Raw genomic sequence first — 14,079 nt, 5'->3', positions numbered from 1 at the left:
AAAGGGGAAAAAAAAGGACATCTTGCTATTTTAATCATTTATCGTGCCCCCATGGTGCCGTAATCGTTGCATTACCTAAAATGTTAATTCCTTTACGTGCAGAAATAGCCCACTGCAGTTTTGCGAAAACGCGCTAATGCTGTCACTTGGAAAGCACCCTGCTTTGTCAGAGTTTCCCAGTTTCAGAAACGTTGCCAAACACAGCCTCTCCAATAACGAATCGATAGACTGGCACGTCCACATACTTATGGACAGTATCAACCGGTTCTGCATCTTCTTCGTTCATATTAATCAACAGATTGAAAGAGACTAGAAGGCACTGACAAAATGGTATCTGTCATTATCTCAAAAGAATGTCTACAACAAAGGGGGGAGAAAGAGCTCCGAAGGTGATACATTTCTTTTTTTTTTTGCGGAGCCAGAGACGATACATTTCAAGCCTACGCATCATCCTCCCGCATATCGGTGGTCTTCCGTTTAGCCATCATCGACAGCCGTGCGTCCCTCTCGCGCTCAAACTCTCGGTAATCAGCTCTCTGCAAGAACGATACGCGTCCAGCTCTTCCTCCACACTTCTGTTCTCTTCTTTGTACTCTCCCCAGTCTTTCTTCGTCTTGTCCAGGACACTAAGCTTCTGCTTCTTCCTTATCAGCTCAAGAATGTTGTCGAGAGCAGATGGGGCGGCGCCAGCTGGCTCGATCGCTTCCTTTGAATCAGCATCCACCAATTTCTTGATTTAAATGTCCTTGCCAGCGAAGTCCCTTACTTCAGTTATCTGTTGGATCATGTGAAAGTAGAAGTTTTAACATTGTCACGACATATTGTGCAAACTGTCAGAATTTGTCATCTATACCCTCAATTATGATGGTAGGGAGTGGCCACACTTCTATGCTAGTCCAGCATTATGGGTGTTCTAAACTTTTAAGCCAGTTGACTGAAATAGCACACATGATGATAAAGGAAACTTAGCTACAGATCTGCCATGCACAGTTACAATCGTTCTTGAGAACCTCTATTTAACATTACCCAATGGTAAAAAACAACAAAGGAAGTGTGATGTTGACAGTTGACAGTTCAGATTTACCTCCACTTTCCCTCTTCCAGAAGCCACAGAGGCAGCATCTTTGACAGCTGCAAGAGCATTTGCTGCAAGTTTTTTGGCATCCTCACTCATTTCATGTTGTGCCTGTTGTTGCCCATTTTTGGGGCCTAGATCAGTAGTAGAAGCCTTGCTTTGTGAAAGGCCTAAAACGGTCATCCAATTCTATGGAAAAAATGTTCCAAAAAGAAAAGATAATTATCAAAACTCGAACCGTCAGATAAGTCATAAAGCCTTGAATAGAAGTATAACACATCAGATGAGAAAATATTAATTTGCTACTGAGGTTAATAGCGCAAAGATTACTCACATTTGTCGGCTTACTTTTCTTTTTCTTTTGCTGCTGTACTAAGTTTGGTCATTGCAGGTTTGGGAATCTTATTAGGCAACCCGCTGTTCATTTTCTTCCAAACATCCTCCACACGCGATTTTGTGCCTGCCAGAAAAAGGTTCAGGCTATGCGTTTAATTCCAAAGCAGCATCGGTTGAAATAATAATAACAGCATGTGCGTAAGGACCAAACATGCATGGTGTGGAAACTAAAATATAGAGCATGTATGGCACAAGTCAATTGGCATATCATATAATGCCAACGTCTGGGTTGTCAGGCATCCTATACCAGCTCATGTATGTTACAGAAAGTTTATTTTTCGTACATTTATCCTTAAAACATGTTTTCTATACCCATGACAGCTTGTCAGTAACAAAACAAACATCCAGTTGTGACCGCTTCAATAAATAGGAGCATCGCTACAAAAAAGACAGCTAATATATCATAATAAACCAGTTTGTCAGATGGTTGGTTACTACTTACTACATAATATCTAGTGAAAAGAGCCAAAATCACCAAGCTCCTACAGCCTGTTGAATTTTGCATAAAACATCAATCATGCAAGACAACTTCAATGCACGGCATGACTATGGTCCACACCCCCCTATACACATCCACAACACAATTTCATATCCTGAGTCAAATATCTAAATAGGTGACTTATGGTTAATGTCTGCAAAAACACAACATAATTTTTGGAACACAGGGAAGAGCAAATCAAGCATGGCGATGAAGTAACAGTATACACACCAGCATCATGAAACTCATGATGTGAGTTAGAAGCAGGCAGCGTTTCATCTGCAACCACACCTTTCACACCTGGCATTGAAACACAAAATATGACTTACATTTGCAGAACCTCTAACAGGAAAAGAATGAAAAATAAACTACCTGTGTTATGAAAAATGATTGGAGGTCTGATAGGCCTTAGTTGAATTCATAACAAGAAATCATTGTACATTTTAACGATCTTTTCTATTTTTTCAGCATGCTTTCAATTCAGATATCATGCATAAACAAACGATTGCAAATCTCTAATGCAGGCTTAGTGAAAAGGGTTAATTTGATCCGTGCCATTATGGAATTGCATGTTTTGAAAAATGCCACTACATAGTGCAATACATGGCCGGTGCCATTACGATTTTGCTCAGCTTCGAAACATGCCATTATGTACGCCCCCGACGCTCTTGGGCCCACCTGTAAGCCACCGTATTTCAGTATAGACCCCATTGCCCCCGCCTGTCGCTATCTAAGGCGACCACAGCGACCAGAGACATGGCTTCCGCCGGCGGGGAGAAGGAGCGAGAACGGGAGGGCCCCGTCGTCTACATCCTCGCGCTCCTGGTAGCGCTGCCCCTCCCCGTCGTTGTCTCCGTCGCATGTACATCATCGTCCTGTGCAAGGCGCGCACCTGCCACCCCCACGTGAAGTCCTTTGGCCAAGAAGTCGCAATGAAGGTTGGGGCCGATGGGGCGAGGCGCGCTTTGCAACACCTGCGGCGTCCTACTCAAGGCGGCTGGGGCACTGCGGGAGTCAGAGTACTGCCCTCCACCGGCGACGGCAAGTACGGTTGCGGAGTCGCTATCGTCGGAGAGCCTGGTATTGGACTCCCTGCCGGACAGCCCGATCTAGGAGTCCCACGTGCCGCCGCTGGAGAAGGCCTTCGAGGTAGGAGCGCGGCACCCGCGCTGCCATTTGCGTCGCCGTCTGCATCTTCCTCTCCCCGGCCTCCCTCTCACCTCTCCACGACCTCGCCGACTACCTCCACTCCCTTCGCCTCACCCTCACCGCCGCCGAGGCCTTAGAGGTCATCAAGGCGCTCGGCTCTGACCGCTGTCGTGCTCGCCTTCTTCCGTTTCGCCGCTACTTCCCTCCTAGGCTTCCGCCACAATGCCTTCTACTACAACCACATCTTGGTCCTCCTCTTCCACACCTGCGCCAACCCCGATGAGGATATTCGGCTCGTCACGGAGATGGGGCGTGATGCTGTTGCCGAAAACATCTCCACGGTGAATTTGCTAATTGGGATGGGCGAATAGATGGCGATAGGGAAGGAGGAGGGCGAACCGGCGGTGGCGAGGGTGAAGGTGAGGCCGCGAGAGGGAGGCAGCGAGCGTGTGCTCAGCCGTAGCGTCGTCAGCCGCCGTGCGCGTGTGGTGGAGGTCACGGCGTATGATGGCGAGCACAGCGCTAGCCTTGGCAAAGATCGCGCAGGCTATGGCAGAGCAATGGGGTCTATACTAAAATACGGTGGTCTACAGGTGGGCCTAAGAGCATCGGGAGTGTACAAAATGGCATGTTTCGAAGCCGGGCAAAATCATAATGACACCAGCCAGGTATAGCACTATGTAGTGGCATTTTTCAAAACAGACAATTTCATAATGGCATTTATTATTGTTTAGTCCTACCAAGGATTTCAAAATTTTCCAAAAACAGGCTGGTTACTGGTGCTTCCCAGAATTCCTAGTTGTAATAAGCATTTAGAAATCCTCCTTTATTTAATTGAATTTAAATGTAAATTCTTGTTCCTGGTAGTAATTGGCCAAGAATTCTTGCTAATTGGGTGGTTCTAAATTTGTATTTGTGCTCGATTTTGAGTTAGCAAATTGCTCATTATCATCTAAAAACCAGTGCCGCCTTATGTTTCTTTTCCGTTTGCACTTTTGGTATTTTGGTACTGCTTGTTAGGAGTATAGAGACCTTATCCTTTATGTATAGGTTGTTAGAGTCCTTATTATGTACTCCCTCATATACTCTTTATAAATTACCCCCAAGAGATACTATTGAATACAAGTTGCTATTGTAATATAGTATTAGAACTAGGTTTTTTTTGACACTGCAACTCATCCAGATCCAGCCACCCGTTGCCGCCTGCTTTCGCTCTCGTCAGCCGACTCCCTCTCTCTTCCCGTCAGTTTCATCTAGTCACCGGCTTGTAGTCCACGCATCGGCTGCTCCTTCCATCCAACCGTCGGTCCGGCTCCTCCCCGACTTGCCGTGCTCCTGTGCCCACCCGACTCCATCGTCCGTCGCCGTTGTGCTCATCGATCTGCTACTGACCGCGACTCGTCCCAATTTGACGCTGACTTTGACTCGTCCACCACCTAGGCTCACCTCGCGGCCGTCAGCTCGTTGGGTTTGTCATCCTTACTGTCGCCGGCCACCATCAGGCCTTTATCACCCAGGACGCGTGGGATCTAGCCGTTGGTCTACTACCCGCTATGTAGCACTGATACGGATATGGGGATACGTCATTTTTCCAACAAAAAAAAATCCGATATTGGATACATTTACATTTTAAAAAAACATAAATAAGTTACTCATATATTCTACTTAAATTATATTACATAGCATATTTAAAAGTATCAATTTAGAACATATTAAAGGACATAACAAATTAACAACCAGGTAACATGTTCATAACAACATGGTTATCGAAAACACTATGTGCTCAGGTATGGATACTTTTACTTGTCCCCAATACCCATGCATATGTATTGTTGTCGGACCAAATTCCATTCTTGTCTGTTTAGAGTTGAATCTAGAAAGTGCCATGTTTTATTAGTCACAAGCTTGTACGCCCACTGAATTTTGTACAGTTCAGAGTTCACCGAATTTTATTAGTCACAAGCTTGTACGCCCATTGTTCAGAGTTCTTTGGACAGAAGAATTTTGTAAAGATGCTGCTTCTACTAATTGTAATAACTGACTAACTGAGACCGCAGGCATGATGAGTGATGACGGCAGACATGCAACCAGGGGCTCAGGGCACGCTAGGGAAAAAAGAAGGAAGAAAAGAGGGAGGGGAGGAGAGGAAGCGAGGAACTCACCAGATCCGGTGGATGGTCGTCGTCCGGCAGCAGGCATAATAGCAGGCGGAGGCGCAGGCGTCCACGCGTTCGGGCGCAATGTCCAGGCGTTGCAGGCATCCACCGTCCAGGCGTGCTGGCGTCGCTGGGCTTTGGCTCGCCGTCGGTCGCTCTGGCTTCGGCTCGCCGTCGGGTGTCCACTCGTCTAGGCGTGCGGCCGTGAGGGAGCAGCGGGGTGGTGGCTGTGGAGCCGATAGACGAGATACGGGGCCGTGGACGGTGTGTAGCAAATAGAACTTAGCAGGGCAGCGGTTTTCGGTTTGCTAACTAACGGGCCAGGATCATCGATATTGGGCTGAGCCGTATCGTAGAAGTATCAGCTAAGTATCTAGAACGTATCCTGATATTTTGAATTATTTTTTACAAATATTTTGCAAATACGTATTGGTGCCATATCCGCATTGGATACGACACCCTTGAGCAGTATTGGTGTTTCATAGACTGCCCGCTCCCACACCCGGCTGGCGTACGGGCTTCGCCAGGCCGCCCGCTCGTCCGCCTGGTTGACGTGCATGGTTTTCACCCAGCCGTCTGCTCACCCGCGCCTTCACTCCGCCCCTCCGCTCCTCTGCCAGATTCGGAACATATCGATTCCAGCATGATTCAGACCCTATCGAGCAGGTCCCTCCGCTACTTGCTGTCGGCCGCCCCTTCGCCGCTTTTGCTTGTCTCCGTCGTCGGAGAGCCGACGAGATGGGTTTGTGCCTTTGCTTCCTTTGGGAAGGGACCAATCTGGGCCGATTTGGGTTCACAGCCTTTGCAACTCAACTCTCTCCTAGACAATGACTTTTCTTTGGGCATCATCTTGGTGTTATTTGGGCTGTCTCATCAGTGTCATTGTTTTTGGGCTGGAGCTTGGTTCGGTTTTGCTCCAGCACAACTTTGGTGCTCTTACTGCTGCTACTAATGGACTTTTGTTTGGCTTCTGTAAGCTACAATTAGCTTCAGCGGTGCATACTGTTTGCTTTGTTGTGTGCTGCTGCTGTTGTGCTAGACTTGTGCTACTGATGTATCTCTGTGTAGCTTTTGTCTTCACTGCTAGTATCCTATTGCTGTCTGCTAGTGTCTTAGTCTCGTATTAGTCTCTTTTTGAGTCCGTTTTTGCTGTGCGAGTTCACATATTCCTTCGCAATTAGTCGATTTCTTTCCAGTCATTATTGATGCAACTTAGCCATCTAGATCTTTTCGTAGCTTTAGTGACAACTTCATTTGTTGTTTCTCTACTTGTTATTGTTGTATTTGCAATTCTTGATTTAGGGCATTCTTGTATCATCTTGGTATTTCCGTAGCTTTAGTGATATTTTCGTTTGTCGTCTAACTACTTATCGTCTTTTGTTATGATTCTTGACCAATGATATTATTTTATTGCCATTATTACGACTTTACTCTTGTGCTTTCCTTTGCACTTATTCGGTTTGATTCAACAAGATTACAAGACTTCACTCTACGATAACTTTGAAGAGACAATTTTTGGATGCATTAGTCTAAGTTTATTACTTTTTGTTATCTCTTTCAAATATAACGCTATTGCATACGCCTTATATTGGAGGAAGAGGGGGGTGTTAAAAATATAGAGTTCTTATCATGTACTCCCTCATATATTCTATATATTGCCTTTAAGAGCTACTATTGAATACAAGTTGCTATTTCTAACACTGCTAAGTATAAAAAGTAGCATATAAGTACAATAAGGAGGCATGGAGATAAATCAAAAGCAAAAGTAGGCATGGGATGTTCAAGATTATCTTTGTTGTTACGTCTTGATTTGATTTTGCACTTGTAACTGCCAAATTGAAGACAAATAGCAAAATTGAAGTTAAAGACAATGTGAAATGCACATGACTTGAATTATTTCTACTTGTTCTCAACTCATTCTCCGTCGTACCCAAGAGGACAAGTTAATGTCAAGAAAATATGTAGTCAACTATTGCTGTTCAAAACATCAAAACTCTTATGTATGCATATTCCATAAATTTCCATATTGTCATAATATTCTTTTCTAGAAAAAAAATCAGACTATAAAATGTCCGGCTTATGTTCAAACAGTTCGTTATCCATTTTTTTCTTATCAACTCGTTTTCGTAGGTTGTCAATTCCATTTGCATCCTGTCAATTACTGGCATAGTGGCTTCTTCTGATGGCACTATTCATATATGGAATGGTAGACAGGAAAGCTCTTTACAGCTCATGCCGAGTCCTCTAAAAGCTTTCCTCTCCAAACTGCATCTATTGAGCAGGCAAACATGCTTAATCAGGATGCACTCGCAGGTGGAATATTGTCGAATATATTTCGCGGTAGTTTGTATACGACTATGCATTATATGGAATCCGAAGGTAAACTTGTTGCTGGCACGGGGAACGGTTCGATCAGGTATTAACCTTGTGTCATCAGTTTGATCTGATTATGTTCTATAAATATATGTTGAGAAAAAAAATGTCATACTCTTTGATTGAGAACTGCATGTATGGCCAGGAGCACCTGATGTGCAGCCGTGCAAACATGCTGCCAAAGCCATAGCAAAATGGGGAGAGAATTTACTTCAGTCAATTAGGTAGTCATTATGCAATGAGAGTTTGGAAGCATTGCATGTTTATTTCTCTTGAAGGATTAGAATACTATGTTGAGAGCATGTTTCTTTCTCGCTGCATCTCATTGTGATTTCACTCTATCCCCTCTATTTGTTTGCTAATATGGGTTGCACATTGGTTGAGTTCATGCAGATATATTGACATTTCCCGGGATCAGAAGCTACATTTATGGGAGAGTGATTCGGCTGAAATATCCTTCTCATCACTTGTGTCAGCTATTTGCTCATGTGGCTCAGACAAGCTTATGAAAGGAAGCTCAGTGGCTTCATCATCCTGGATAGCAGCAGGTCTAAGTTCTGGTTATTGTCGATTGCTTGATGAGCGTAGCGGGAACATCATTGCAGTTTGGCGAGCACATGATGGACACATCACAAAGATATGCCAATGCGCCCCTAGCCCCCTACCACAGAATATAACAAGGAAACCTTGATACTTTTTGCCAGTTTCCTATCTAATTGATTTTTTCTTCACATTTATGTATGAAGCTGGCAGCACCGGATGACCACTTAATTGTATCAAGCAGCTCCCTTGCCAGGACTCTCTGAGTGTGGGACCTAAGAGGGTATTATTCTGTTAATGTGAAAACTCTTGATTATATTTACCTGTTTCGATACAGTTTGTTATTTTTAATGTATGCAGGCATTGAGAGTTTGAGACAGATAAGAGACGTACAAGAATAATTTCTTTTGCTATTTTTTTTCTGGAATTGTTCTTGATATATATGTATCCTGTTTGTATCGTAGTAACACTAGTTGCTGGTAAGATCATAGCACTAAGTGCACAAATTCACAGCGAAGTACTGTGTTCTCCAAGTTTGTAAATGGATGACATGTATATCTTATGGCCCATGAGTTTTTTCTCTTCCAATCAATGTTTTTAAAGCGTCCACTTAGTCGTGATTAGTCATGATTAGTCGGCCTAATCGGTATTTGAACCTTGACTTAAGTCCTCTGAAGCGATTAGCTCGATTAGGAACCTAGTCATTCGCTTAGTCATCGACTAAGCACGCTTAGTCGTTCAGCTTACTCGGGGATGACTTGCCTGGTAGGAAGAAAGAGCAAGTTGGGCTTGATGTGCTTTTGGCCCGTTAGGGTTTAGGTGATCTGAGCCCATCTATATAAGGAGATGTGCTGTGCTCTGCCTCCTCTCTCTCAGTCTCTCTACACAGAGCCGCTGCCCAGGACACAGCTCGAGCGAGAGAACGAAATTTCTCTCGTCCAAGCCAACTCGTCATCGCACTTGCCTCCGGCAGGTGGCCAGCCCACCGTTGCCGTTTCTCCTCCTCTCCTGTGCCTCCCCCTCTCTCTCCAAGTGCCCCTGCAGTCCCTGAGTTGTTGGCCCCAAGCTGCCCCTGTAGTCAATGCAGTACTGAGCTCAAGCAACCGCACTGCAAGTCTGCCACAGAGCTTAAGCTGCTGCTAGTCCTCTGATGCAACAGAGCTGAAGATGAGCTTCTCCTCGTCCTCCTCCAATGGTTAGTATACCTCCTCCTCCTCCTCCATTTTCTTGAATCTTGCTACTTTGCTAATTGATGCTTTGCTCTAAGTAGCTGAATAGTTGATGCTTTGCTCTCAGTAGCTGAATAGTTGATGCTCTGCTCTTATTCCGATAGCTGATGCACTTCAGCTTAGATTTTTACAGAAATTTCAGTAGCTAATGGTCACATTTCAGTAGTTGAATAGCTAGTTGATGCTTTGCTCTCATTTCAGTAGCTGAATAGCTAGTTGATGCTCTGATCTGCACTTGGTAGATGCTTTGCTCTACTCTCAGTAGATGTTTATAGCTAGCAGTTATATTTCTAGTAGCTGATGATCTTCTGCGTGCTCTCAGCCTCTTAGATTCTTTGATGATTGTTGTGTATGTGCAGATCGGTGTGCGCTAGTGGAAGTGGTGTTCCCTGAACCTGAAGCAGCTGGTTCTAACGATGTTGCTGACCTAGGTGCTACTGCTGATGCTGCCTCAGCCTCAGCTGCTCTAGATAACGCTACTGCATCCCTAGTAGCTAAAGCCATAGCTGAACTGCTAGCAGATCTTGCTGCCCTAGCTCAAGATCCTAAGAGGGAATCAGTGCAATGCATATTCTGCAAAAAGATATAACTACAGGAATTAGAAGATTCAAGCAACACCTTGCTGGGAGTTATGCTGATGCAGAGAAGTGTCCAAAAGAAACTACGATAATTAGGAAAGAGATGCATGACTATTTGATAAAAAATTCAAGGACTCGCCTACCTAAGTTTGGGGGAGGGGAAGAGGGTGAAGAAGGTGAAGGTGAAGGTGCAGACGAAGGTGAAGAAGGTGTTGTTGTTGCTGAACATGTACCAAGTTCTGGGACAAAGGCAAAGCAAGCAAAAAAAAGAGCTCAAGCATCGATTACTTCCTTTATGGTTTCTGGTCCACCACAATCACAGACACAAAAGTACTCCAAGTTAGTGAGTTCCATGCTTTGCAAGACACCGAAAGAAGTAGTTGCAGAAAGGCATAAATCAAAGACTTCTCAACCCACTCTTGAGCACTACACAAAGAAGAGTAAAGTTCCTAACAAACTGTTGATGATCATGTTGTTGATTTCTTCTATGAGAATGGCATACCATTCAATGCCATTAACTCAAGAAGTTGCGAGATTATGCTTGAGTCCATTGGGAAATATGGTCCTGGGTACCGGTCACCTTCATATCATGAAATTAGGGGTTCGTTGCTTGATAGGATAGTGAAAAAGACAATGGAATTCAGAAAGAAGCATGAGGAGGCTTGGAAGGAATACGGTTCCACACTCATGTCCGATGGGTAGACTGTCACGAGCCACCGCCATCTCATCAACTTTCTTGCCAATAGTCCAGCAGGAACCTTCTTCATAGGCTCAATGGATGCTTCAAGTGAGGTGGTTGATGCAAATATGTTAGCAGACTTGTTGGAGAAAAAAATTGAGAAGGTTGGGAAGGAATATGTTGTGCAGATTGTCACAGACAATGGATCCAACTACAAAGCAGCGGGAAGAATTTTAATGGAGAGGATCCTAACTTTGTTTTGGACACCTTGTGCTGCTCACTGCTTGGATTTGATGTTGGAGGACATTGGAAAGATACATGAATTGAACAAATGCATTAATAATGCAAAGAAGGTGTGCATATTTATCTACAAGCATGGGAGGGTTCTTGATCTAATGAGAGATAAAATAGATAAAGATCTTGTGAGGTCTACTGTAACTCGCTTTGCTACCTCATTTCTCACATTGGCAATCATGCATAAGAACAAGAATGGTCTAAGAAATCTATTTGTTAGTGAGGAGTGGCAGCGTAGCAGCTTGTCTAATCTAGGAATTGAAGGGGGGATGGTTGAGAGAATTATCCTTTCCATGACATTTTGGACTTCATTGGAAAATTGCATGAGAGCTTCACAACCACTTCTTATTGCTTTGAGGATAGCAGATGGTGATGAGACACCTGTAGCTCCTGAGATCATGGCAGCCATGGATACTGCAAAGAACAACATCAAGGATTCTTTGAGAAGAAAACAACAATTACTCCATGAGGTACTAAACCACTTTGACATGAGGTGGGACAACCAAATAGAGCAAAAGTTGTATGGGGTAGCCCTTTTCTTGAATCCAACCAAGTTCTTTCCCATAAGGGAAGCTGACAAAAGACAAGCTTCAAGGCTAAGGTCAATGTTCAATGATGTGCTATGGAAGATGGTGACTGATGATGATGAACAAAGCAAGATAAGCAGCCAAGCTGATGATTATGAGAGGTCAGAAGGTGATTGCTTCTCAAAGGCATTAGCAATAAGAGACAGAGATAGAAAGAGTCTAGTAAGTTACTAAGAGTATAACTATATGTTACGTTCAACACTTCCTTTTCTTTATGCTCTATATGATGAACTAATGATTATCATTTTGTAATTTGTATTGTAGTTCATTGGTGGGGTGCATATGGTGGCCTTGCATTTGAGCTCCAATATTTAGTAAATCAAATCGTCAGTCTTTGTTGTTCATCATCCGGATGTGAGCGCAATTGTAGTGCATTTGCTCATGTAAGTAATTGGTAGCTATAAATTCGAGTGCATCAGGCTGCATGCCACCTTTCACATGTGAATTTGCATTTTTTTCTTTGCAGATCCATACCAAAAGGAGGAACCGGTTAGAGCACAAGAGATTGAACAAGTTGATGTTTGTTAGCTACAACTGGAAGATGACAAATAGGTTTGAAAAGATACAAGAGCTCGGTTCCAAAGGAAAGAAATACAACTCGTTGGTCCTAGAAGAATTTCAGTGGGAGAATGAGTGGGTTGATGGCAGTTGTGAACAAGTTCATCAAGGCCTTGCAGCAGATAGGAATGATATAACTTGGGCTCAAGTTGATGAAGCTGTTGGTGCAACTCAGGGTCTGAGAGGTCGTAATTTGCCTAGGACTGCTGTTGCTCATGCTATGCCTACTACTACTAAGTCTACCTCTATCAGGCATACTTATGGTAGGAAAAGGAAGCATGCAAGCACAACTACAACTGAAGATATCGTTGAAGATGAAGAAAGCAGTGAACATGATGAGGGAGATGAAGATTTTGTGCAGCCACAAGGTTCACAAGGTGAATCTGATCAAGCTTTGGAGGGGAATGAAGATGATGGTGGAGGGGGCTTCCAATTGGATGATGATCTACTGCTTTAGAACTTTAGACTTTAGATGGCTGATTGTGTTCAGCACTTCAGCTTTTGATGTCTTGGTTATTTTGCAACTCCCAGATATGTGTCATTTTCATTTGAGAACTTGTTTAATTATGTATTTGCTAGCTGCTATAGTTGCTGCCTTGCTGGCTTAATTATTTATTCTGTTCCTTCATATTTTTTATATGCTCTACTACTCTTAATATTATTTTACATGTCTAATTGTATAACTAATTATTTCTTTCTTTGTTGTTTTAGCAGTAAGTCAACAAGTCAGCAAAGAGCCAAAGACAAATGCTCCGGGCAAGTAAGTGACCATGCTTGATGCTTGCTTTGTTTACCAATTTATATAATGTCGTTGTGCAGTGTGCACTGGTGCTATGCTGCTATAGTAGTGTAGCCTAATAGTATAGTACTGATTACTGAATTAGTATAATTTATAGTAGTGATCAACTACTTATATAGTTATACACTTATATTATAGTACACGATACATCATAAGTAACAAGACGACTTTACTGCTCGACTAGCCGACTAGCCACCGACTAATCAGACCTAATCGATAACTAATCGTGCTTAGTCGCCTAGTAAACACGCCTAGTTGGTACCCTTACGACTAGGCTTGGCTAGCCGATTTGAAAATATTCCTTCCAATTTGCACAAAATTCTCAAAGCTTTTTGCTGGAAAATGTTATAGGAACCTGGCAACCCAGTCAAGCTTGTTCAGAAGTCATCCAGATGGCATCTCCAACTTCTCTGTCTGGGGTCAGGATGTGGTATCAATTTCAAGAAACAAAATCGCACTAACTTCCTTTTCAAGGACAACAAGTGATGTATGACTTTCTCCTTTTCAAAACATGCACTTCCCTTTCATGGCCAACAAGTATGCTCTCATGAAAGTAATTATCATATATTGCCATGCAGATTGGACATCAGCAGCTTGTACTTCAGAACTTGTATTCGGCTAACAGAGGAGTGAAACACAAAAACCTCTCTGTTCTTTCGACCATTGCCGTGCTTCCTTTGTCAAGATTATTTCTAGTTGGAACTAAGATAGGTTTCTCAAAATCTGCTACTAGGTGGTTCAAGTACTGGTAATCGTCTATCCATTGTGCTGAGTTAAATTTTTGGTGGTTTCTCTCTCCCATGCGTGTGAGTTAAATTTTGTAACGGTGCCTGCTCATAGTTTGTTTTTCATTTTGCCAGCAGCCACTGTAGGGTATGTTCATATCGTACAGGAAACAATAAACTGTAAATTTTTATCTTTGAGTAAAAACTTAAATTTTTTTATCTTCTCTCAGTGCGTCTACAGGAAACAATCCATGTTCTAATGAAGATCAAACTTCATTGCTTTGTTTTTCGTGCTTCTCAAAATTGGTACAAATGCTTCTTCCTTTTGATGAAAGTCTAATAAAAGTGGAAGTATAAACAGGTCAAATAGCTGCATAGTATTAGAAGTTAAAGTTCGAAACTTTATTGGTACATAGTATTTGATTGGTTTAAAACTTTTTCTTCCCATCTAGAATTTGGCCAA

General features: G+C 43.1%; 1 protein-coding gene, 1 long non-coding RNA gene and 1 pseudogene across 2 annotated transcripts; 2 read left to right on the top strand and 1 right to left on the bottom strand.

Annotated features, from left to right (window-relative positions):
• Positions 1-320: 320 nt before the first annotated feature.
• LOC133909897 (uncharacterized) lies at positions 321-5,517 on the bottom strand (annotated as a pseudogene).
• A 5,231-nt stretch (positions 5,518-10,748) lies between these two features.
• On the top strand, positions 10,749-12,549 carry LOC133903176 (uncharacterized). Its single transcript, XM_062344511.1, has 3 exons — positions 10,749-11,643; positions 11,799-11,917; positions 12,001-12,549. Exons 1-3 carry the CDS (start codon positions 10,749-10,751, stop codon positions 12,547-12,549), a joined length of 1,563 nt encoding a protein of 520 aa, XP_062200495.1.
• Positions 12,550-13,244: 695 nt separating this feature from the next.
• On the top strand, positions 13,245-13,835 carry LOC133909896 (uncharacterized). The gene is made up of 2 exons (XR_009908455.1): positions 13,245-13,378; positions 13,470-13,835. It is a non-coding gene; the product is annotated as an uncharacterized LOC133909896 (long non-coding RNA).
• Positions 13,836-14,079: the final 244 nt, after the last annotated feature.

Source organism: Phragmites australis, chromosome 2, assembly GCF_958298935.1.
Source record: "Phragmites australis chromosome 2, lpPhrAust1.1, whole genome shotgun sequence".
NCBI lineage: Eukaryota > Viridiplantae > Streptophyta > Magnoliopsida > Poales > Poaceae > Phragmites > Phragmites australis.
This window is presented reverse-complemented; position numbering and strand designations above follow the sequence as displayed.

Coding starts and splice junctions, on each gene's coding strand:
- LOC133903176 (XM_062344511.1), top strand. CDS start 10,749: ATGGATGCTTCAAGTGAGGTGGTTGATGCAAATATGTTAGCAGACTTG. Junction 11,644..11,798: donor TGATTATGAGAGGTCAGAAG/GTGATTGCTTCT, acceptor TTTGTATTGTAG/TTCATTGGTGGGGTGCATAT. Junction 11,918..12,000: donor ATTGTAGTGCATTTGCTCAT/GTAAGTAATTGG, acceptor TTTTCTTTGCAG/ATCCATACCAAAAGGAGGAA.